Source organism: Crotalus tigris, unplaced genomic scaffold, assembly GCF_016545835.1.
Source record: "Crotalus tigris isolate CLP2741 ecotype Arizona unplaced genomic scaffold, ASM1654583v1 scf7180000024437.13266115, whole genome shotgun sequence".
Taxonomy (NCBI): Eukaryota; Metazoa; Chordata; class Lepidosauria; order Squamata; family Viperidae; genus Crotalus; species Crotalus tigris.
In genome coordinates this window covers 11,636,722-11,663,437 of record NW_024100606.1, presented here as the reverse complement: position 1 = coordinate 11,663,437, position 26,716 = coordinate 11,636,722, and the positions used below count along the sequence as shown (strand labels likewise).

Genomic DNA, 26,716 nt, shown 5'->3' with positions numbered 1-26,716 from the left:
AAGTGATGTAAGACAAGGTGTAAAGTTTTGGAAAAGTCACTTTAAGGCTAAAAGGGTTTGGAGGGGATTTGCAAGCAGCGCTGTGCTCAGCACTACGATGAAAATCCTTGGAAGATTCACAGATGGGTACAATCTGTCAGAAGTCTGGAAAACGAACCAACGCATCCTGCTGGATACAAGATTAAGTTGTAACTGGGGAATAATACTCCAGCAGGAGGCGTGGCAACTTGTCAGACTTAGTCTATTGGGCAGCAAGATGAAGTAAACCCATCAATGGATTCTCCATCCTCATGCTGGAGAACAACTTGTGTGTTTTGTTCTGAACTCAGAAAAAAACATTCCAAGAGGATTCTCTTGCAATGAAACAATACATCAGTACTGTGATCTGTAAAAAATCTCCCTTGATTATCCCCTCCTCCCAAAATCCCAGATAGGCTGTATAATAAGCAAGGCCTGAGGATAACGGCAACAGGTATAAGAAGTCTTTTCATTATAGGTAGACCTTGTTTAGTAACCACAAGTGGTTAGCAACCACATCTCATTCATTAAGCAACACAATTGCTAAGTGAAACTACAACTATAGTTATGATCTTACTTCAGCTTTCCTTTAATTTGCAGACCTGAAAACAACATTCACAAAGTTGGTTTTTATCACCATGGTAATTGTAAACAGTTGTTAAACGAAGCAGCCACAAAACAAGGACTATCTGTATCACCAGTTTCTCACTTTTCCTCTGGGGGTATCAGGAGAAGATTGAAGGAGAAATTCTCATTCCCACCCCTGCTCTGTCTAAATATATAAAGGGAAACCAAACAAAAAACCTTTTGGAATCTATAGATCAGCCATGCTGAGACAGGTGCTAGAAGACCACTGGTCAACTCTATAATTTAAACAAAAATCAACTTTATTAAAGATGTCAAAAAAGACAAGGTTCCACATACCCAGTTAAAAAGAGATTACAAAATATATACACACACACACAAACAACAGCCGATAGCCAAACAATTCAATTTCCAGTCTTGCCTGAGGTAACCGCTAACTCCAGGACTTCTTAATTCTCAGACCCCCCCCACACACACACACTTCCCTTCTCCTTCCCTCCACCAGCCCTGCACAAACTCTTCCCACTCAAAACCTCACCTTTATTTTCCTCTGTTACAGTGGTTCTCAACCTTTTTAATGCCGCGACCCCCAACCGGTCGTAAGTCGAGGACTACTCAACTGGTCGTAAGTCGAAGACTACTCCACTGGTGCAGCACCGTTTGCAGAATGGGACTTTTGGTGGGCTCAGCAGAGCAGAGACAGCTTGGACAATTCCGACTGGGTTTTGAAAGCCAATAGAATTAGACTCTATTCAAGAGAGTCTATTCTATTGGCTTTCAAAAGCCAACAGAATAAAAGGGAGGAGCACAGCTAAGGAAAAGGGGGGGGGAAATGCGGACTGCGTTGTTTGGCGACCCCCGTGAAATGGTCGTTCGACCCCAAATGGGGTCCCGACCCACAGGTTGAGAACCACTGCTCTATTAGTTCTCTGGGATCACATCAGCCATTTGAGCTCATAAGGCAGCTTGAGATTTAAAGGGCCAGCTGATACCCATTATAGCAGTGGTGGTGAACCTATGGCACAAGTGCCAGAGGCGGCAATCGGGGCCCTCTCTGTGGGCACATGTGCCGTTGTCCCAGCCTTGCTTCCACCTGCGACCCACTCCTCTGCCACAGCCCCCCTGAAGGAGAGTCGCCCTCGAGTGTGGCCCACATGGAGCAGCGCAGCCAAGAACATGGCAGCCAGGCAGCATAGACAAGACTCTGCCCTCATACCCCATCATGCAGTTGATGCTGCAGGGCGCGGGCAGAGGGTGTGGCCGCCATACTGCTGCTGGGCTGCCTGGGCGATCTGCGGTGGCCCTGGAGGCGGTGAGTGGTTCTGTGGGCAGGTAGGGCAGAGGATGGGGGTAAAGTGGGGGCAGGGCCAGTTTTTGGGCACTCGGTCTCTAAAAGGTTCACCATCACTGCACTATAGAGTGGCAGTCTGCTGACTGTATCAGTTACTCAAACTACAGAAAAATGGGCAGGTGTTGACCAAAGGTGATTTTCAAAAGGCATAAACTTCCAAGAAAGTTTAATTTCAATGTTTTTTAAAAAATATTGAAATAAATCTTCATAGGAGACGACTCTGCTCTTTCCATTGAATGGGAGTTTGTTTATATATGAATTGCTATAAAGGGAAAAAACCTTGATTCTACTGAAACAGTTCTTTAATTAAATCCTAAAACACTAAGCCAAAATATTAATAAGTCAACATAGATGATCTATTTAACATTCCCTTTAACTGCCATTATCTTAGCATGGAGATAATCAGGCTCAGACAGCCAAGTACAAATCACACCAAGAGTTTTTCTGAAAATTTCCATTTCTTAAAAAGAAATCTAGCCATTTTTTTATTAACATTACTACATTACCAACTTAATATCAATAACAGATTTTTTTTTGTTTGTTTTACAGTTTTCCTGCCCAGCAGAAAAACTCAGCAAAAGCAACTTTGCTAAGGTTTTGCTTGCACAGATGGAAGAAAGGAAAAAAAAAGCTTTGAATGCAAAGCTTAAAATGGTATTTTGCCTTGATGAACCTTCAAAGCATACCTTTAAAACTCTCAGATGAAATGAAGTGGCTCCCACTTTGAAACCTCAAATTAGGGTAGCCATTTCCCCTCAGTCTGTCCATCAAATGAGGCTTCTGTGTCTTGTTAAAGTGAAAATACCTCACTTGAAAAGATCCCAGAATCCCTTTAAATAAATTGCATAAATATTAACATTAATCCACGACACAAGTGCACAAAGAGAATGTATACATAAACCAAAGCTCAAAAAAACCAACCCAAAGCAGAATTTCTGAATTTTTAAAAGCTCACCATTAATAGGACATTAAAGCTGAAGAAACAAGCCACCATTTCCATGAGGATGTATCTGCACCAAATCAATAGCATTAGCAACAGTCACTTGTAAAATATTATAGCATATGCACCCAAAATTATTCATTATTTAAAAAACATGAATTTTATCTTCTCCTTAACTAATATTTTTTAATAAAAAGATTTTGGCAGCCATGCAATTTTTTTCTTCAGTCTGAGCATCTGTCTCACTGCTGTTTTCTTTCAACATCCATGCCCATTTCATCCAATTTAGTCTAGGCCAATAGCAAGTGGGACATGACTTGATCCATCTGCTATATGGCTAGAAAAAGTAAACACACAGAAGAAATACATTAGCTCCATTGCAGATCCAGAATGAAACTCAGAAAATAATATCACTCCAGACAGCCACATTTTGTTTTGAATTGTAAGCAAAAGTCTTAAAATGTTCATATTGTTTTAAGCATGCATACTCAAAGTGTCTATTTCAAGGTTAAAACATTTTACACATCACCTCTCCCTCTTTTCCTTCTAGCTCTGCTGTTCTTTGTCCCTCAGCTGGGCCTCTATTCCAACTGCAGTGCTTAGCCATCACCAAGAAGTTCTCTGCTCTATTGTGTAATCGGGTGCCTCTGCTGATCATTAGCTATGATAATTTAACATCAAGAATCATATTCATAAAATGGGCAGCTATATAAATGTGACAAATAAATCAATACAACAAAACTATATCTGGTAATTTATTGAGTTTCTATGTCATCGGAAACATTTTCCCCATAACTACAGTCAGAAACAAAGATCAATTCGGGAAACAAACTTTATATGCATATTATTTAGCCTCTGATATATCTCTAGTTTCAGGTGCTGTATGTAGACTGCACAAAATCCAGTTGAATGCCAGATGGCAGCAAAGAAGTAGAGTTTGCAAGATAATGTTGCGGTCATTTAGTGGTCATTTGGTAGCCCCTACTCTAACCAAAGGACCAACTGGAGGGTTCTGAAAATCTGGAGAAATTCTGACATTCTGAAGTAAAAAGATTGTCTGAGCTTAAAACATCATATTAAGCCAAGGTTTATTTATTTGCTTTATTTAACAAATATTTTGCACCAAATATTCAAAATAATAATTCATAGTTATGAGACCGCAATGGCCACAATGGCCCAGTTCACAAATTCAATCCCAAACAAATCATCATGGATGTTGGGGAAAAGACCAAGTGAGCAAAATGTAAAATATATACTGTGATATATACAAACTCCTTCTCCTTTGTAATTGGGTGAAAATGATGCCAGAAGTAGGTAGGTGGGGGAGCTTGTGTTGTGATGCCATGGCACACATTTAGTTGTTTTGACAATATTTGACTTTTTGGAGACACATCTCCATCTGTGGTGTGCAAATGACAAAAACAGATTTGCATGTAAATTCTGCCCCTTTTGGGTGTCATCATGACATTGCATGCACATATAAAAGAGGTGGAGATTGAGCACAAGTTTGAGCACAATACAGTACAGGTAGTCTACAACTTATGTCTATATGGCTATAACTTTGAACAGCTGTGGAATGAATGGATATAAGCTAAGGACTACTTGTATTTATTCTTTAGAATAAGTTCACAACTTGGTCTTTTAGGCTAAGTTTATATTTTCGTTCTAAACTTTCATAATTAAAACTGCAAATTTGAAAAATTGTGCATTTAACTATAATAGTTTAATCCAAAAGAACAAGTTTACACATGGAATACAGGGGAGTTATCATTTAACAATCATAATTGGGACTGGCAACTCCATAGCTAAATGGCACACTCATTAGACCAAACATGTGAATGAGACCTGTGATTTTATTGCTGATTTTTCCACTGACTCTGCTTGTTGTAAGTTAGCTGCGAAATGTGAAAATGGTGATCATGTGGCCGCAAGAAACTGCAACTCTTATAAAAGCCAGCGGGTTGAGAAGTGTTCAAATCTCAATCATATGGCTACAGAGTCCTATGATAGTCATAAGTGTAGGAATCAGTTCTAAAATTAATTCTCCAGAATTATTGTTAACTTCAAACAGTCGCTAAATGAGCTAAGTGAGAATTATTTGTAAATGATTTTTTAAAGTGTGGTTTTATTTGCTTCAGTGCAGGATAAAATGAGATGTGCTATTACTTAGGACCTTTTCTTTTCACTTTGTACTAAACAACAATGGGATGGCTTCAAATGATATCCCTGGCATTTTCTTTTTTAAAAGACTTTCTGCTTAGATTAAAGTAGGATACTTTTGCTTCATATCTAAGTAAGTATATGTGTGTGTGTATACATGTACATACATATATACAGACAGACAGACAGACAGACAGATAGACAGACAGACATACAATATAGTAAAGGAAAAAAGTATACAATGCTTTAAGGCAAAGTGAGCTACTTTTTAATGACCCAAGATGATTCTTTAGTGACCTAGGAACTCTGGTGGTGCAGTGGTCAGAATACAGTATTACAGGCTCAGTCTGCCCACAGCCTGGAGTTCAATCCTGATAGGGTTCAAGGTTGACTCAGCCTTCCATCTTTCCAAGGTCAGTAAAATGAGAACCCAATATGCTGACTCTGTAAATTGCCCAAAGAATGCTGTAAATTTCTATTTATTCTTAGGTCCCAAAGTGGGTGAAGTGATATAATTGATGCTTGTAGAATTAGGATTTGGGGAGATCTCATGATGCCAACCACTGTGCCCCAGATATGACCACAGACAACAACCATTAATAATCTCCAGCATTGCCTTCTTTAAATGCATATTTCTATGAAAATGGAAAATTTTAAAATTATATATTTCTAATAAAATCCGAAACACATTCTGATGGGACCGAAGGCTTCACCTTTTGAAATGTACCACTGAATTTCTTCCTTTTTTGAGGATGCAGGGCTTAAACAGATTAGAGATATCATCTCTCTGAAAATTAATTTCCTACTAAAATTAGCCTGGAACTATTGACCTCAGGTCCAGAATTAGCCCAGTGCTTCTCCTCTTTTATTTATTTGACATTTTGTTAAAAATGAAGGTCCTGCTAGTGTGGAACTACTAGATAAAGCAGAAACCATGTTCTTTAAAAGGCTTCTGAGTCATACAATATCCTAGGGAAATTAAGATAGCTGTGGCTGCTATCATCAAATTTATACTTCTCTTCAGAACTCTGTGCTACATTGCTATTGGTGAGTCAGAATACATTCACTGAAGAATTGCCATCTAACCATTTAGTGAAAACAGAGAAGAATGAAAGGCAGCTTGCTGAGATCTAGCTCAAAATTGACCTTGGTGCTGGTCCCAAGACCAATTATTTTTATTTATGGTACTGAGACTTTCATTCACCATAATTCATCACAAATCAGTGATTTTCTGGACCACTTTACTAACATGTTTCTTAAAATAGAATTAGGGCTGCTTCATACATGCAGTTGAGTAAGATTTCTTTGTACATACAAATGCATCAGCTACATGTTCCATCGTCAGCCACAGTCATAGCTTTCCTGCATGGAAGCAATTTCTATATATGGCAGTCCTGGTGCCTATAAAGGTCAGTGGAATCTAATAAAATGCAGCAACTAATTACTAGCAGATCATCTACAAATCCACAAAGCTACAAACATATAGCATTACGTTGTGTTCTGTCTCATTAAAAAGAAAAAAACATAGAATGAAATAATAATGTTTTTTTTAAAAAAACACCGTCCAGATTTCAATATCTTATCTAGTTCTTTAGTTATTCTACAAATCAAGATATTCTCCTCGAAGTCAGTAATAGTTTTATCCAAAACAATATCAAAATCCAAAAAACCTGCAATTGCAGTAGAGTATCTTTTCCTACCCTCCCAAACCAGTTTATTGCTTTTGGCATAAGTAAACAGTACAAGGACTTTCTATGGATCGCAGAACCATTTTTTAAAAATGGCTCACAGTCCTTTCTCAAATAGATTACTAACAATTGATGATACATACTTCTCCATTTCAAGACAGAAAACACATCGAGATCCTAATGTAAATTGTAGTGTAAACCATTGTAGGATAATGATTGCTAATCCAAAATTGGGAGGATCCAAATTCAACTGCAGCCCAGCCCCAAGCCATGGAAGCACAGCATCTCTCAGCCCAGCTACCAAAAAAATAGGACAGCACTGTGTTCCTGAAGAAAATAGGGGAGATAATCTGAAGGAAAGAATAAAATATCAGCTCTAATGACATTAAAAGTATTTAACATGGGAAATCAGAATGATCTCTGACTATATACATGATATATCCCAATCTAGTTTGCATCATGATTCCTCCACTTATTATTTATTTAGTGTATGGCATACAATGTCAGGGAAATCTACAAATGCTAGACCCAATGCAGTCCTGACAGCCTAGATTGCTAGTTCATTCTGTATGCCGCTTGTGCTCCTATCCTTGGTACACTGCAGGGGACAAACTAGATTTACACCAGTTAACTAGTGGCGCTCGGTTTGTTGGCTCTTCCCGACTCCTCCACCAGTCTTGCCTCGCTTCACCTCATGTCACATTGCCTTGCATCTGGCCTGGTCCAGCACTGGCTTCTGTTCTCTTGCACATGCAAACGCAACTAGGCATTGTTGGAAGTCAGCAACCACCCATCCTTCTAGTGAACAAAATATTTTGGGGGAATATTAAAAAGGACAGAATGTTATATTTTCCCAAAGGAATAATGGAAAAGATCTTAAAGGTAGGAAACTCCCCATCCCAAGTTTTTCTGCCCAAGCAGAAACCAGGTGTGTAGAAATGCAGATTTGATAATCCTTTCAGAAAGACTGGAGCCAGGAAGCTTAGAGCTGATAGGATTAGAAAGACAAAGACCCCTAGAATCCCTCACCCAAAAAATCTAACACAGGACATAGCCTTCAGCCACAGCCCCAGGGAAGCAGAACATGATCTTTAGGACATAAAAGGATTAACCCACCACCATCAGACTACTAAAAGGGCACACTGAACCTCAGGTCAAAATTCATGCCACAGGAACAACTCCAAACACAAAAGAAGGTATAAAAACCCACCACTCCCAGCAACAAGTGGTCAGCTGCTCCAGAGCCATATGTCTTGTGGTTCTGCTCTTCAATAAACTACAACCTTCTTTCTAAAGCAGTCTCCATTTTGTTTATTTCTGGCTTGGACTGGACCCTGATGAATATTTTTCTTTCAACAATATTTCCCACCAAAAATTGTACCCATTTATCTACTCACAATATCAAACTGCTGGGTGGGCAGGAGCTGGACAGTGAACAGTGGGAGCTCATTCTTTCTCGCACAGCTAGGCTGGAACCGGTAGAGTGCAGACCATTTCTGGCCAACAGTTATTGCGTCATTAATCCTTTGTGCCATCACATCCCCACTCTTCACTCACCAAAGTCTTTAATCTCTGAAAAAATGATCAGTTTGGTCTCTGGCCTCATCTTTGGCTTAAATACAAGGATGCTCACTTGGAGTGGGATCATACAGTCAAACTAATAACTACAGACATACAGTTGAAGTCATGAACCTTTTCTAACTTCACAGAGGCAGTGAGAAGAATAGTCCTTAAATTCCGGACCTAAGCAAGATAATTTGCATCTGTTTTTTTTCTTTCCTTAAAAGGTAGTTGATAAAAGTAATCAGGCATAAATATTTCATCTTCAATTTTAAAGGCACCCTCAAATCTCTGATATCCAAACGCAATATTTTTCAAGAGTTCTTATCACCCTTAAATTCTATTTCATGCTATATATATATATCACAGGACCGTATCATCTTTTTAAATATTTTTTTCATATGATTGAATCTCTGGAGACACACAATATACAATCCTCTCTCCCTAAACAGAACCTAGGTTTTGGTACAATCAACTCTATTTCTGGACAAACTGGCTTATGTCTTCTTTATATTTTTTCAAGTCCCTCCTTAATTCTTGGCAGGGAGTTCCTACTTAGATATAAAGTCTAGATCAGGGGTAGGCAACCTTGGCTCTTTTATGACTCGTGAACTTCAACTCCCAGAATTCCTGAGTTGAAGTGCGTTACCAACCTAGTCCTGCAGCAATCATTAGTGACTTAAGCATGCTGGATCAAAGCTGATCCTATCTCGTTGAGTACAATATTCTGAGACACAGTGGCTGCATAGGAACCTCTTAGGGCAGAAAAGCAGACCTTATATATCCATTAAGAAGGCAATCTGGAACATTAAAGATTCATATAAATTGGAGAGGATAATGAAGATACTTAGATAATTTAGAATAGAGTCTATTGAACAGGAGACTGAATGAATTAGGAATGTTTAACTTGTAGGAAACATTGAAGAAAAATATGATACGATCATTCAAGTATCTGATAGAATGTCACAAAGAAAAAGACTAGGATCTGTTCTTCACTGTCCCAGACATAGAGAAATGGATTTACATTGCAGGAAGAAACATTCCATTTGACTATTAGAAAAAAAAATTGTTATAGTAACTGCAGTTTGACAATGGAACCAATTATTCATGTTCTCCAGACTTTGCTTGTGCTAAAGTGGAGGCCGGAAAGCATCTGTAGGACTGCTTTAATTTGGATTTCTGCCCAGAGCAGATAGTTGGACTCAGTAGCCCCTTCCAACTCTTATGGTTCTATTATCTTCCATTGTTGCTGTTTCCTAGGAACTGATATTTGAGACATGGTGCCTCTGATCCTGGAGTCAACTTATAACCCAGCTGTGCCCAGACTATTCCTTTGCAGACCACTACATCATCATCAAAATGAATTCTGGGAGTTGAAGTCCACGAGTCATAAAAGAGCCAAGGTTGCCTCCCCCCGTCTAGATTGTACTTTTCAATGTACAAGATATGAAAGGGATCAATCAGCATTTCTCAGGTGCTGTAGACTTCAGCACTACAAAAAGAAGTCGGATACAGAGGAAATTTCTGCTTGCATTTTTAAAGGTACATCTTTAAAGCAAAAATTTGGCCATCATATTGAGCCATATTTAATAATTCAGTATTTTTGAACAAGGGAAGATCATTCATTTTAGATTGCTCTCTATCTACCCCTTCTGGCAGATTAGGGAATGATAATATTAATTGTAGAATTTTTCAAGATTGTGTTTGTTGCCTACAATGATGAAAACATTCAACTTACCAAATAATACATCTATCAATTTATTACATAAAAATAAAATTTCATTCTGAATGTATCTGTTCCAAATATCACATAGACTATTGTACTATACTAAAAACAAGAAAATTGTTCCATAAATAGTATCAGTATATCTTCTTTAAATATATACTTTGTAAATTCTCTCAAAGGCTCTTGAGAGAATTTACAAAGTAGAGCAAAAGCACTATGTTTTTTTTTTTAAAAATCCTATATCTCTCATATCCTCTCTGCCTCCCTCTCTCCGTAGGAATATATATAAATATATGGACTTTAACATCCAGCATTCAGAATTCTTTCATCCTACACATGCTTTTCTGGGAATTCTGAATAAAGAATTTCACACATCTGGAGGCTGTACAATTGATGATGCAAATACACAGTAACAGTTGTTAGACCAAAAGGCTACATATGAGGAAAGCAAACAATTAAACTATGGAACTTACAACATTATCACCTAAAAAGTCCTATGGGGCATTAGACTGGACTACTGCAGGATTGCATCCCCCCAATGACATCTGTCTGTTCAACATGTTCTAACATAGAGGTCCCCAACCTTTTGGGCACCAGGGACCGGTTCCATGGTGAAAGTTTTTTCTGCGGACCAAAGAGTGTATGGTTTTGTGTGCTGCCTGCATCCCATGGATGGGGCTTTGCTTGTTTGTGCGGATCAGTTGCTGACATGCCACAAACCAGTACTGGTCCACGGACCGGGGATTGGGGACCCCTGCTCTAACAAGATAGGCATGCTTCCCTGAAACAGCCTTTTCTAGTGGACCAGTAGTCATTCCTTTTCCGCTGTAGAAAGGCATCAAAGAATTTGTTGTTGCTTTCTTCTTGGCCACTGGTGCCAGGATAATTGGGATTCCTATCAGTGGAGAGTAATAATTGCAAATCACTTAAGGTTGTGTATGGATTTCAGCTGGAATTGTCCATTTTATTTTTGTATGTTTGTGGTTTTTGATAAGCTGACTAGAGTTGCACTGTTCCAGTTGGGTAGCTTTATACATTCTTTAAATAAACAAACAAACAAATAAATAAATATTTTTATTGGCTACCAGTCTATACCAACAATTTTCAACCTGTGTTCCATATATTACAGGAATTCCACTAAAAACAGGGGAGTCTAATCCTATGCAACTTTATGTGTCATGTTAGTTGTTAAACTATTATGTGTAGCGTCACTTGCCTAACTAATCTTATTGCACAATATAATAGTTGCTATTTTTAAATTTATGATTTTTTGTGATGTGTCAATGTGAAATGATGTTCTTTACACATTAAGTGGTTGGAACATGGGAATATGGAATTTGATTGGTGGTTTTTATCTGGCAGACTCAGGAGAACATATGAAAAAAAACCTTCCTTATGGAGTGGTTTGCAAAACATTTTGATGATGATGTAGTGGTCTGCAAAGGAATAGTCTGGGCACAGCTGGGTTATAAGTTGACTCCAGGATCAGAGGCACCATGTCTCAAATATCAGTTCCTAGGAAACAGCAACAATGGAAGATAATAGAACCATAAGAGTTGGAAGGGGCTACTGAGTCCAACTATCTGCTCTGGGCAGAAATCCAAATTAAAGCAGTCCTACAGATGCTTTCCAGCCTCCACTTTAGCACAAGCAAAGTCTGGAGAACATGAATAATTGGTTCCATTGTCAAACTGCAGTTACTATAACAATTTTTTTTTCTAATAGTCAAATGGAATGTTTCTTCCTGCAATGTAAATCCATTTCTCTATGTCTGGGACAGTGAAGAACAGATCCTAGTCTTTTTCTTTGTGACATTCTATCAGATACTTGAATGATCGTATCATATTTTTCTTCAATGTTTCCTACAAGTTAAACATTCCTAATTCATTCAGTCTCCTCTTCAATAGACTCTATTCTAAATTATCTAAGTATCTTCATTATCCTCTCCAATTTATATGAATCTTTAATGTTCCAGATTGCCTTCTTAATGGATATATAAAGTCTGCTTTTCTGCCCTAAGAGATTCCTATGCGGCCACTGTGTCTCAGAATATTATACTCAACAAGATAGGATCAGCTTTGATCCAGCATGCTTAAGTCACTAATGACTGCTACAGGACTGGGTTGGTAACGCACTGTATAACACATGAGATGGTAGAGAACTGTTACGTTACTAGTAGGCAGCAATATTCCCATCCTTCACAGATTCACTCAACATGAGATTGTAGTGAGATCTCACAAGATTTGGCTGAGATTGTTCAATTTTTGGTGCTTTCTGCCAAATGGGGAAAAAGGGTACCTTGAACAACTTCAAAGCAGAATGGAATCATTTCAAATTGATATAAGACATATGTATAATTTCTATTGTTTTTTCAGTAAAACCACTTGTAGAAAGTTATCTTCTTTCCATTGCTGGTCCACTGACTACATGGCTGTTATTATTGGCAACTGAAGTGAGAAACCTATCCAACTCTGCTGTGCAGTTTCCTTGCAAGGAAAGATTAGAAATCCCATATACTATCCAAAAAGCTAGCATAGTCAGGGATGGAGGAGAGAAAACAACAGCCTCCCCTCCAAGTGTGAAAAACCTTTCAAAGAAGTCTTATGTTCAGCATTTAAGAACAAGCTGGAAATGGGGTCCAAAATAGGAATGTGGATTGCCTAATATTTTTAACTTCTTGCTTGCAGCTGTCCTTTGTAATCTATTTTTATGTAATAGCAATGTTTAAATTATTTTATTGTGCAAACTGATCAAAGAGTTTGAATTTACACTTAAATTCGTGTGCCCCAAAATTCTGCACCTAAAATATGCTGTTTTTTAATAGCATTTCTCTACCTCCTTTATATTTTTTGTGACATCCAGAACTTGGATAAACATAATTCCAAGCTTTCTATAAAAAGATTGTAACACTTGAAGCGCTCCCTTTTAATAAAAAAAAATTAAACCAATTGGACTCCATTCCTAACCTCTTTACCAAGATCTTTTGGGATATAGAGGATAAGAAGACTAGATGTAAGTGATGTAAGCTTTCAGAAACTATATTTGCCCATGTACCTCAGTCTAACAATATCAACATTTGAATGTGAAGATTGACCTAAATCTAATCCACTGCATCTTACAGGGTAAGATGCTGATTCTCAGCTGTTTTATGTTTGGACTTTAATTTTGAATGGTTAATTTATAGGCAGGAGAATATTTATTCTGAAAGCTATTAAGTGGTCTAAGCTCTTGGTTTACTGTACTGTTTTTGTTTCTTTCTTCCAGAGAAGTTCTGACATCAAAATGAGTATGCGGACACTCTTACACACACGAAAGCTCCAGAAAAAACTAAATTGAACTTGATGAATCCTAGCTGTCACTTCTAACAATCAGATCTGTTTAAATTAAAGTCTTTCCGTTTTAATGTTTCAGAAGACACTAGCAATAAATCGATTTTGAGGGCCATACAGAAACAACAGAAAACAAACTGCACAAATTGTTTCAAATGTGTTTTCCCTTTAATTAAATAAGAACCATCTGTTGGGGGGGGTGGAGGCATTTGGATGTGATCCATATTATTCCTCTGTTAATTTCCATCCAGCCTCCATTACTTTGAGAGAAATATGCATGCAAAACTGGGTGCTTTTATGCTTTAATGGGCAGAAGACTTGCTATACAGAAGGCTGCTAAATCCCAACCTTAAGCATATTTTAATTTTAGAAGCCAATGATGAACCAACTTGTATAAAATCAAATATGTATTTAAAACAACAACGAAAAAGAAATTACATATAAACAAAGAGATATAAAAAATTAAGAATGACAGATATAAAGAATTCCATTTTGGATCTTTGCAGAAATTAGTTATGTTTCTCTCCTAGTAAATCCATGGCAAGCTAAAAACTAAGCTAAAACATTTTTTTCTTTCCATAACTTTAATCTTTTCAAATATAACCTGGCCCAGGAAAATAAATGGATGGAAGGAAGGAAGGAAGGAAGGGAAAGGAAAGGAAAGGAAAGGAAAGAAAGGAAAGAAAGGAAGGAAGGAAGAAAGAAAGAAAGAAAGAAAGAAAGAAAGAAAGAAAGAAAGAAAGAAAGAAAGAAAGAAAGAAAGAAAGAAAGAAAGAAAGAAAGAAAATGCCATGTTCACCGAGAAGTGAAAGCATAGGTAGACTACAATTGGGATTGGTAACTCTGTTGCTAACTGCCATGGTCACTAAGTGAAAAATCATATGATCTCAACATATAGATCACTTCCTGTTTGATTGTTAAATGAATCACCACTCATTAAACAAGATATCACACGACTGTGACTTGCAATCTTACTTCTATGTTTTCCATTAACTCTGCTGCTTATGAAACAATAGAATGGAGTCATATAATGATAGGATGTAGGGACAATCCTAACTTAAGATGATTAGCTGGTAAGGATACTCCTGTCTTCTCTTAAGGGGTTGATGATATGCCCAGATCTTAAAGGACCATTGCTCAATCCAGCTAATCCAGATAGCTTTCATCCAGTTTCTAACAATCCCTTTTTAGGGAAGATTGTGAGAAGGACTCTGGATTAAAACAGATTACCATCACCATTTCGGTTGTAATTCAGGAGAGGATGTGGAATTGAGTGAGTACTGAATAAATTCTTCCTCTGTGGAAGCAGGATGGGAATGGTGTATCCATCCTTCCTCCTCTTGACCTCTCAACAGCTTTTGATACCATCAGTCATGATATCCCTTTGAACCATCTTTGGATTGGAGGTGGGTAGCATTATACTGTGCTGGTTCTCCTACTTCCTCTGGGCCAGGTCTAGTCAGTTTGGACAGGAGAAAAGAGATCCAACTCTATTGTATGGAGTGCAACAAGGCTCATCCCTTTCTCCCCTCATGATGAATATCAACATGAGGGGAGAAAGGGATGATCCATGTTGAATATCAACATGAGGCCACTGAGTGAAGTTACCCAATGGTTTGGAGTGAGATGTCATCAGTAGGCTGATGATACCCACTTTTATATCTCCATCCCAAGTCACCAGAGTTTTGCCATAGTCATCCTATCTCAGTGCCTGAGGCTGTGCAGGCCTGGATGGGTCACAATAGGCTTCAGTTCAACTAAGTGACTTTGGATGTTGGACATTCTGGTGCTAAGGACCTTTGATCTTTGGTCCTGGTGGAGTGGCACTCCCTCTGACAGCACTAATAAGTAATCTGGGGGGGGGGTTCCTCCCCATGGCTCCTGTTGGAAAAGATGATGGTAGTCATTTATACATTTTCAGATTATGTACCAGCTGTGCCCACTCCTGGACCAGAAAGCCCTGCACATTGTTACTAATGCCCTTGTGATCTCCTGTCTGGATTACTCAATGTGCTCTACATGGGGCTGCTCTTGAAGGGCATTTAGAAGCTTCTATTGCTGTAGAATACATGGGATTTTCTCACATTTTTTTTTAGGGTTGATTACTTTACACCTGTTCAGAGGCCTGTACTAGTTGCCATTGTGCTTCCAGATGCAATTCAAGGGGCTAGTTGTCAGCTTCATGGCTTAGGACCAAATTATCTGAAGAACCATCTTATACCAGTTTTTTGTGTCCATTCAAACTGGTCTGGCAGAATGAGCGTGCTCTCAGATCCCATCGTCCAGGGAATACCAGCTAGTGGGACCAAGAAACATTTCTTTTTTGCTGTAGCACACATTCTATGAAACATCCTTCTTCTGGATATTAGAATGGTCCTGACCCTGCTGGCTTTCCTAACAGTCAAAAGATTTGGTTATGTGCCTGGGCCAAGGCTTAGAGTGTGTGACAGATCCCATCTGCTGGCTGTGTTAAAAACCACAAATTACAACATGCTCTTTGTGTTATTTTATTTTTTGTTGTGTAATAGTAATTTGTGTGATTGTTCACCTGTTCACCTGTACTGAGTTTAGAGGCCATACAAACTGAATGAATGAATGAGCAAACAGACAAAGACTGGTTGCTAATCCTTTCTTTACACTGTTGAAACTTTGAATGGTCACTAAATGAGGCAGTAAAGGACTACCTGTATTTGTTTTAGAAGATGGTTCCCTTGCAGTACTTTCTGTAGTGATTGAGAGATGCACAGTGTTTGAGGTATTACAGAAGAATCAGTCTCTGAATAAACAGTCCCATATTACTGTGGATATGCAGACAGGACATTTAATATAAATAAGTATTTTTCAGATGCTTTGTATATCTTCCCCCAAAAGTCCATATTTTGCCCTGTTGCAATTGGTCCAGCAATTTTTAGAAGAGATATTAAAAATCTGGAGGAAAATGAACTAAAAATCTAACTCCTAAATGGGCAGGTGAATAAAATAGATTCCATTTACATCTAATCAAGTATAATCATACACTTTTGCTAAGGTGGAAGATATATAAGTCCAACTTTTGGACATCACTTTACTTCTCTTGGGACTCCTCTACACAAATTCTTCTGCACAAGGCGAAACAGCATATATATATATATATATATATATATATATATATATATATATATATATATATATATATATATATATATAGGTTTTTAGGTTTTGCTAACAAAGAATAAAGAGAGAATGGTATAGCTATTTCGGGTTCCTTTAACCCTCATCAGCCAAACTTACTCTTCTGAGATTCGAACCTGGGCTATCTGCATGTTAGGCAGATGTTATAACCTCTAAGCCACGGGTTCTCTCCCACTTTGTTAGCTACCAGGAGAGAGACAGGGGGAGGAGATTTTTACCTTGAATGAACACCCTGTCAGCCCAGATATGGGAGAAAGAAATCTTCTTTCTTTTCTTTTTTCTTTTGCCTGTATCAGCTCAATCTAGAGCCATCCACAAGCAGCAGTCACTAACTGTGACATCATTTTTACATTTTTAGGTTTTTGCTAACAAAGAATAAAGAGAGAATGGTATAGCTATATTCATATTCGATGGCTATATTGCTGCCATCATCGTCAGGGTGTTAAAAGCCAGAGGGTGGGGGAGCTCGTTTATAAGCACAAACGCGCCTGCACACGGCTCATAGACCTCGTTATGGGGCCCGGTCGATTGATCCTCATGTCAGAAGTATTTCTGAGTTCTAAGTTCTTGCAAGAACTTAGAACTCAGAAATACTTCTGACATGAGTGATGAAAGGATCAATCGACCGGGCCCCATAACGAGGTCTATGAGCCGTGTGCAGGTGCGTTTGTGCTTATAAACGAGCTCCCCCACCCTCTGGCTTTTAACACCCTGACGATGATGGCAGCAATATAGCCATCGAAAGCTAGGTTATTTATTTATTAAACATTTAATTGTTTTACCTCCTGGTGCTCGTTTTTATCTTTTGAATATATATATATATATATATATATATATATATATATATATATATATATATATATATATGTAGGTCTTTGGTTGTTCGGGTTTTCTCCCGCGTAAAATTGGAAGTGTCTTGGCGACGTTTCGACGAAGTCCCATTCGTCATCTTCAGGCTGGTGCTTTCAGCTTCGTGCTTTGAGATTGGAAGTGTCTTGGCGACGTTTCGACGAAGTCCCATTCGTCATCTTCAGCTGGTGCTTTCAGCTTCGTGCTTTGAGCAGCTGCTCAAAGCACGAAGCTGAAAACACCAGCCTGAAGATGACGAATGGGACTTCGTCGAAACGTCGCCAAGACACTTCCAATTTTACGCGGGAGAAAACCCGAACAACCAAAGACCTACATACAAATACCCGCGAAAACCTCAGAAAATATATATATATATATATATATATATATATATATATATATATATATATACACACACACACACACACACACACACACACACACAGATACATACAATATCCAAGAATTGTGTCTTCTTTAAAGAGCCACTGATTTAGATCAGACAAACTGACATAATGAACGGAACATCCAATCTGCGCGTACCTGAGACAATGATCAGTGGCACTGTTTGGTTGAACATTCCCATGCAAATGACACAGAAACAATTTACTTACTTTTATTATCAAAAGGGATCTGTTTGCACTCCACAGCTGGCCAAGGGCAATAGTAGACGGCGCCTCCTTCCACTATGTCTGGCTGGGTTGTGTTCGCTTTAGGAGCTCCAACTAGGACACTTACTCTGCAAAAGTGGTAAGGAAAAAAACACTAAGTATGAATCTGAAAGAGCCCAGGCAAGTTGCTTTGTTGACTGAGATCTGATTCCAGAAGTCCTTTTCTGATCCCAGACAAAAACCTTACACCTCAGTCAGGAAAAGAAAAGCATCAGTCAAAGCAAGACAAACAAACAAACAAATATAAAAAAAATCCAATCCCAAATAATATTTGTCAAATGGCAAAGATTGTCAAATTTATGGCACTGAAGAAGCATTAAATAACAATGTTTTTAGGAGGTGAGAAAAAGCAATACCAAAGCCGAGAAACAATGTTTTCTCATTATTTCCCTGGGCGTTTGTTTGGTTATAGAGCGCCAGGCACAGGGTTCTCTCTAGCTCAGATCACTGGGTTCCGGGCTAGTCCCACCATTATTGTTTACTATTTAGTAGTGAAGTGGAAGACTACTTTTTGGCACACAGCTACATGGTTACATGTTTTTTTTTAGGGTAAATGTGTGTTCCAAGAGAAATGTAGGAAGCATTGATGGAAACATGCATTCAGCTATTCTTCCTTTAAAGGCATTGCATTTTGTTTTTACTTTTATTCAAGGATTAAATTATCACAGAAACCTTAACATTTTTCCCAGTGGGTGAAAAGTAGATTCAAAGGGCTGAAGATTCTGAATTCCAAATTGGGAAGTCCCTAGTTTAAAAAGCTGCTATAATCAGACACCTCCCAGAATTTCTCAACAAGCATTAGCATCTCTGGGAGATATAGTCTATCTATATAGAGGACACCCAAATAGGTAAAAGCTGCTCTAAGCAAGCCATTTGCTTTCTTTTATCTTTAAATACATCTTTCCTACTTCACCTACTATACAAAGGGTACGTTTTACAGAATGGTTACAAGGATTCTGTCCTCGACTTACAATAATCCATTCAGTGATCAGTTGAATTTACAATGGCGCTGAAAAGAAGTGACTTATGACTATTTTTCACACTTACGACCATTGCAGCATGCCATGATCACGTAATCAAAATTCAGATATTTGGCAACAGGTTCGTATTTATAATGGTTGCGGTGTCCTGGGATCATGTGATTACCTTTTGTGACCTTCTGACAATCAAAGTCAATAGAGAAGCCAGATTCACTTAATTGTGTGCAGTGATTCACTTATCAACTATTCACTGTTGTCACTATTATTCACTATTATTTCATTATTGATTCACTATTATTACTATTATTATCTTTTCAATTGAGAGCCACAGCTGCCAGTTCTTTAACTAGTGTTGACTTTCATATATATTGAGTTCTTCCAAGAACCGAGGATGTCATCATGTATTGGCATAGTCTATGTGTGGATCCAAGCAGTGTAGCCTTTTGCAATTAAACAGATGGAAATTTTGTCCATGAGCAGATTTTCTAAATACCATGCAAGAATTTTTTGTATGGTAGCCAGTGTGCCGAAAACTCCTGGAACCACCACAGACGGTTTATGCCATAATCCTTCCACCACAGACGGTTTATGCCATAATCCTTTCATCTTTCATTAACATTTATTATAATATAAAGGATTATAAAAAATTAAAAATAGAGATGCAGGATAAAAAAGAAAGAAAACATTGATATCTGACTCTTTATTGTAGTGCAATATTAACTTTTTGCAGTATATTTAGCTATACTAGCCATTTCTGTAAGTAAACAATTATTCAATCTCATTTTTTTTCTATTTCAAGCATAAAAAAACAGAAGTGATTTACCAATGGAAATAAGACCGAGTAAAATATTTTCTTTGTTTAAAACAGTTTACATTGCCATCCCAACCAAATCCATTTTCCCCCATCCTTTTTTTCCATTGTGAGAAATAATACATCTTTCTATTCACTTATTAGATTTTCTGCCCTGTCATCTATAATAGCAAAAATCACAACACACTTTCAAGTTCTTTAACTAACAAACCAAAGGGGAAACTTCTTGTTCCAATTTTATATTCATTTTAAAACTCCAAACATTTTTAGAAATTATCATCTTTACAGTTAGAGTTACTTCTAATTCATTATTTTTAAAGGGATTTTTTTCTTTTAAATTATAATTTATTATTGCTCAAACATTTTTTTAAAAAACTTTTCATTTCTCTCTTCTTTTTAAATCATATGTACATTAGTAAATATATTTGTTTTCCAAATTCAATTTCAGTAATATTTTGTAGACCTTAGTGATAATTTATTCATGTCCTTTTCAGACCCACTTTTTATAAATACAAAACAAATCTTCCTTTTAATAACATGTGTTAAATCAATAAGAGACTGTCCTTTATTTCCATTTTGATTTTCAGATCTTAAGACCTTGTGATATTTTCCAATTCTTTGTCTTCTATCCTATTACCTGCTGGTATTGTTGCATAAATTATCCACACTTTCTGCTTTTCACCCACAGTTAAATATTTTGTGTTATGAGCCAAAACTTTATCAGTTTGTATGCAGGAATCCAAACAGTATTTTAACCTGCTCATTTTCAATTACATTTTACACTATATTTCCTACCACTTTTTCATTACTGGCACACAGATGACTTTGGCAACTGTGTTATGTCTTTGTTTATCTGACATAAGTTTGTTTATAAGTTTGTGCGATTTTCTTACATGAGATGAGTGTATGATTTACTGTTTCTTCTGCCTCTTTGCACAATCAGCACTTGGAATCATTGGATAATTTATCAAATCTGGTCTTGATTGCATTAGTTCAAACAGCCTAATCTTTCACAGCCAAAATAAAACCTTCAGTTTCTTTTTTTAATGTTCCAGTTGTAAGAGTGCAGAGAAGAGCAACAAGAATGATTAGAGGGCTGGAGCCTAAAACATACTAAGAACGGTTACAGGCATTGGATATGTCTAATGTAATGAAAAGAAGGACTAGGGGAGACATGATAGCAATGTTCCAATATTTGAATGGATCCTATAAAGACGAGAGAACAAAGTATTTTCCAAAGCACCAAAAGGCAAGACAAGAAACAATGGATGGAACTATTGTTCTACCAATGAGAGAAGCAACTAGAACTAAAGAGAAAATTCCTAACAGTTAGAGCAGTGGTTCTCAACCTTTCTAATGCCGTGACCCCATAATATAGTTCCCCATGTTGTGGTGACCCCCAAGTAGGTGTGGCCACCAATAAGAGGGAGTAGGATAGCTAGGGAAAAGGGAAAAAATGGCGGACAGCGTGGTTTGGTGACCCCCATGAAATGGTCGTTTGACCCCAAGTGGGGTCCCGACCCACAGGTTGAGAACCACTGAGTTAGAGCAATCAACCAATGGAATAGCTTGCATTCAGAAGTTGTGGGTGCTCCATCACTGGAGACTTTCAAAAAGAGACCGGGCAACCATTTGTCTGAAATAGTATAGAGTCTCCTACTTGAGCTGGGGATTGGACTAGAAGACCTTCAAGGTCCCTCCCAACTCTGTTATTCTAAGTCATTGCCAAGATTTATCTTAATCCACTTTCCCCCTGATATTTTGTAGAAATTGACCATGTAGTGCTTTTCCTTGCTGGTGTTCTATTTGTGTTTTTATTACATTTTCAATATTCATGATTTGTTTCCTATATATTCAGTAAGTCCCAACTTTTAACTTGTATCAATGCTTGTTCTTGGCTATCTTTTGCATAATCAGACAATACATGCTTATCCTTTTGACAGTTTGCTGGATCTCTAGAAAACTCTGTCTCTATTTTTGTGAGCAGGTATTATCTATCAATATCAATATGGGGATATAAAGCTTCATGAGCAGTCATTAGCTTTCTTATTTTTCAGTCCAAACTGGAAACTTGTGTCCCAGTTAATAATTCCAGCAGTGATTCATATCACAGGTATGGTCTTGATATAGTTTCCACTGTTCAATTTTGATTTTAACAATTTTCTTGCTCTTTGGATATGTTTCTTACTAATCACATTTTTGACCTGTTTGTGCTTGATATTATCCAACCATAAAATAATCAGATCCTTATAGGTTTCATCCTGATGACTCCTGATGGCCTGACCATTTAGCATTTTAATTCCATTACTATTTTTGATTGTACCTGTTTTAATGCTTCTATAGCACATTTCTCTAGGTCAATTACTATATCTATGCTGAAAATTCTTAGTCAACGACTAGATTTTGATTCCCAATTTTCCATAAGGCTCAGATCATCCACATAAAGCAAATGTGACATTTTTATTTGCAGTTTTTGCTGTTTGATAGCGAAGATTTGGTTTCTTCAAAACACTGAAAATGGAATCATGACAATAACAAATAATAAAGTCACTCTGGTAAGTGGTTTCTATTGTTAACAAGCTCCTATTTTTCAGTTCATTTTTCATTTCCAACCTTTATTTCTAATCTTGCTTCATCATTCTATAAACATTCCAATGATTTTATAGACACCAGTTGTTTCCAAACTTTTGATGATCCAAATATATGGTAATAAATTAAACATTTTTTATCAATACAGATGATATATATATTAGTTTTTCAGCATTTGCAATTCTCCAGAACTTTTATCAAAAGTTGGTATTTTATATCTGTGCTTTTCCTTTTATCTTCTTTCTGTTCTATTGGAGGGATCTTATTTTCTCCTAAATAATCTTGGATGTTATCCATTATTATACCTGTAAGTAATTTAAACATTTTAGGCAAGTATGTTATTGATTTATAGATTCCTGGTGTTGTCCCTTTTACTGGATTATTTTTGAATCAGATATGTTTTGCCAGTTGTTAACCTCTCTCTGATGTCTCCTCTATGCAATATTTCATTCAGCTGTTTAGCTATAATTGAACATAAGCTAGTTAGATATTTGAGCCAAAAACTATGCAATTGATCATTTTCAGGAAATGTCCAGTTTTTAATCCTTTTCACTTGATTTTTAATCCTTTCTGCAGCTATTATTAGGTTTTTTACTAAATTCATCTTTCAAGTTTGGACTATATAGCATCAAATCCCATCAATTTGTCCATTTGAAGAATGGCAAAAGGGTACAAAAAACTCCTTCCCTAAACCGATCATCAATACATTGAGGTCTTCCAGGATCCATTCAATGCCACCATGTTTCATAATTAGGATATAATCTTCAGAATCATTCAGATACTTGCATGATTCATTTCCCCACACAACGTCCACATTTGTATAGTCAATGTCCATTCCTAACATTTGGGGCACAATACCAGCATCCTCTACCTGTAGTATGAAATGGTGAGTTTAGCTGTAAATGGGAGCCACAGAGCAACAGGCCACAAATACACAAATAGAAGTTCTACTTTTCCCCACAAGACTTCATTTAAACATGCAAGGATATTCATTCATCCACTCATTTATGAAACACAAAGCAGTTTAGGGTAGAAAAAACAGAGAAAACATACATACCAATCTGGCTTCATTTCTATACTGATTTCATCAAGTTAATGACAATAATTCACCATTTGCAACAGAATGTTTTCTTGATGTCTAAGGATAGAGCCTACAATATACTTATTACTAGTGGAAAAACTGCTGGCTTCTAAAATCAGAAACTGATCATTTAATTTCCTATGTAATTAAAAGGGTAAAGACTCTCTTGAGTTGAACTCAATTTCTTGTGATTTTTTTGGACACATCTAAAGAATTTCCCTGGCAGCAATGGAAATAATTTGCCAATGCATTCTTCCAGTCTTCTACGGAATTGCATTCTACAGTCCTGGACCGTCCTGATAATCTTTCGCTCAAAATACCAAGTTCTACTCTGTTCTGACCCCTGTTCAACTGTTTGTGGAATCAGCCAAGGTTGTCTCGATGCTGCCATCTGCTGTAGTCCTGCTCAAAGAATACTATAAAGGTAATCTTAGACATATCAAATTCTAGGGTTGAAACAGAAGAAATCTATTATTCTTGAAGGTTCTTCTCTAAATCATATAAAGTATTGATAAACTGTTACTATCCAACTTTATAGGTAAAATGTATAGATGTGAAATCAATAAGTTAAATCTGGATTACCTCCAAAAGGGAGGAGATTATATCTCCCAAGATTCCCAGTCATGTAGCTGGAAAATTTGGTACAGATCTTTTGAGACTAGAGGGTCGGTGCATTTTTGGGAAAGACTGTACTAGCCTGAACTCTGAAGTAGAGGAATTGGCTTGCAACTGAACATCAGAACAAGCAGCTCATTACTATATGTTCCTCTACAACTTTCCTACTTATCTGCATAACAGTTTTATGCAGTTCTTCTGACTCTATTGAACTCATTATCAATTCAATCTTCTCTAGACGAAAGAGGTGTGTGGATTCCTGTGTGATTCCTCTACAAGACCATAGCTCAGCACACTAGTAGAGCTCAATTAAAAGATAGGAAGTGCTGAATTTGCATATATTTTGTTGGTGTCACTAAAATTCACAATAATTAGCAGAGCACTCATTACATTACATTACATTCCCTGACACTATAGGCAAAAAATGAAGATTGTTTGGATTGGGTGCACATCCACCACTTATTCTCTATTAAATATTTTTTTCAGAATCCCCACTATTTTAATTTATAGAACCTCCATGAACAACAGAATCTGTACTTTTCTGCTCAGAGTTCAATCGTATTGAATTCAACAATGCGGAATGCCAATTACGTAGATCCGCATTCTCTGATACGCCATCGCCACGAACATTTATTTGGAAATCTTGTCTAACAAGGGAGTTGTTTCCGGGCAAATCTGTGCAGTTCTGTGTTGCACGGTCACAGTCAATAGTGACTATGAGAATAACAACTTCATTGGCACTTCCTTGAGGATAGAACCACGTCTAGGATGGAGCTGGAAAAATGTAAGTATCGGCTCCGAATCGATCTAAACTCGTTATCTCCGGGGTTCAACTATACTATGACTTGCCTGGGTGAATCACAACGGCCGGCACCCATCCTCCTCTTGCAATTTCCAAGCGAAAACAAGCAAGGCAATTCTCGCGCCCATCAAAGAGGACCGCTACTTACGCATTCGGTGCAGGGCTGTAAAAATCCAGCGCGTATCCGAAATAACTGCCATCGGGTCCGCTGTACACGACGGGCTTCTCTTCGTCCAGGTTGAAGGCACTCAGCGGCCCCGCCAGCAGCAAAAGCAACGAGAGGACAGCGATGTCGCCTGCCGCGCAGCGCCTGCACCAAGCGGACGAAGTCGGCAGCGATGGCAACCTACGCCGCCGCCTCCACATCCTCCTGGCAACAGCTCCCTCGCTTCGTTTCTTTCTCCCACTCTCTCTCCTCAGTCTGAAGTAGCCAGCCAGGATTGGAAGCCGCCGCTGCTTCAAGCCTCACAGGGCTACCTCTGGCCGCAGCCGCCGTCCCACCGTCTCGCTTTGCGTACGCGCCGCCCGTCGGGCAAAAACTTGGCGAGGGAGGCACAAAGCCATTCGCTTCCAAAAGTTCGAGCCAGCCGCGCTTCTCTGAAGGAAGCTGGGCGTTTGTTGTGCCGCCCCCTGGTGTTGTTCCAGCGGGCGAAATTCAGGAACGGCGCAAGAACCCGGGAAATAGGTCTACTTTAAATTGAGAGGGAGGAAGGCAAGTGGCGAATTTGTGGGTTCCGTGTGCGTTGCCTCTGGTCGTGGTTTTTGCAGAGGCGTTTTTTCAGAGTTCTGCCTGAAACCACCAGCACCTCACCTCACGCCCCATCCACATAATGCACTACAAACCCAATACTATAATTGAGTTTACAGTGCGTTGAAGGGTTGGGAACAATAATCTCCGTCCCGGTTTTTTTTTTTCCTGCAGACAACAATCAGGCATTTACCACTATAGGCAGAACTAGAAGATTTAAGTCATATTTTTTAATCTTAATTTGCTGACGAAGGCACAGTTGGCTAGATTCATATAATCTCTTAAGACAAGATAACCAAGTAATCATCTTTGCAGAATATGAATGAATTCAATCGAAATATTGTGAATGTGAATATTCACATTTATACCTTACCATATCTCCTGATTGAAGTTACAACTGCATTGAAAAAAATGACTTGCAACAGGTGTCACATTAACAACCATTGTAGCATCCCCTATAATCACATGATCAAAATTGGGGCATTTGGCAACAGACATGTATGTATTTATGGCAGTGGCAGCTTTCCCAAGGTCATGTGATCCCCATTTCTGACCTTCCTAGTTGGCTTCTGACAAAGTCAATTGTGGAAGCTGGATTCACTTAATGATTGCATGATTCACTTAACAACTGCAGTGATTTGCTTGATAACCACAACAAAAGGGATTATAATATTCGGCAGGACTTACTTAACAACTATTAAGTTGGAACTTCTGGTTCCAGCTATAGTTGTAAGTCAACGATAACCTGTAGTTATGCCGAATTATCACAGGACTGATGCCTTATAAAATCAGCCACAATTTAAAGAGTTCATTCACAAATCTACAGTATATAAACTACAAGAGATAACCTTATATCTTTGAATAATGTCTGATACCAGATGAGGCAGAATCTTAAAACTAGTAAACATCCATGTGAATCTTATAGGTGATTCCATTGTTGACTTGTAAGATGAGCAGTCTCAAACTAGGGGGAATCCACCCTCAAGCAAACTGATTAACATTCCTTAAGAATTTTAATTCTGTCACTTATCATAATTTGAAT

At 37.9% G+C, this 26,716-nt stretch overlaps 1 protein-coding gene across 2 annotated transcripts in view; it reads right to left on the bottom strand.

Annotated features, from left to right (window-relative positions):
- The window catches only part of ITGA8 (integrin subunit alpha 8), a 139,653-nt gene extending 113,783 nt beyond the window's left edge, over positions 1 to 25,870 (bottom strand). The window contains exons 1-2 of one of the 2 annotated variants that reach the window (XM_039331621.1): positions 25,075 to 25,870; positions 17,992 to 18,116 (exon numbers count right to left, since the gene is read on the bottom strand). In XM_039331621.1, coding sequence (XP_039187555.1) covers positions 17,992 to 18,116; positions 25,075 to 25,292 — 343 coding nt within the window. In that variant the 5' untranslated portion in view covers positions 25,293 to 25,870. The remainder of the gene's footprint in view (positions 1 to 17,991; positions 18,117 to 25,074) is intronic. The other variant, XM_039331620.1, reaches the window with a different exon arrangement.
- Between the last annotated feature and the right edge of the window lie 846 nt (positions 25,871 to 26,716).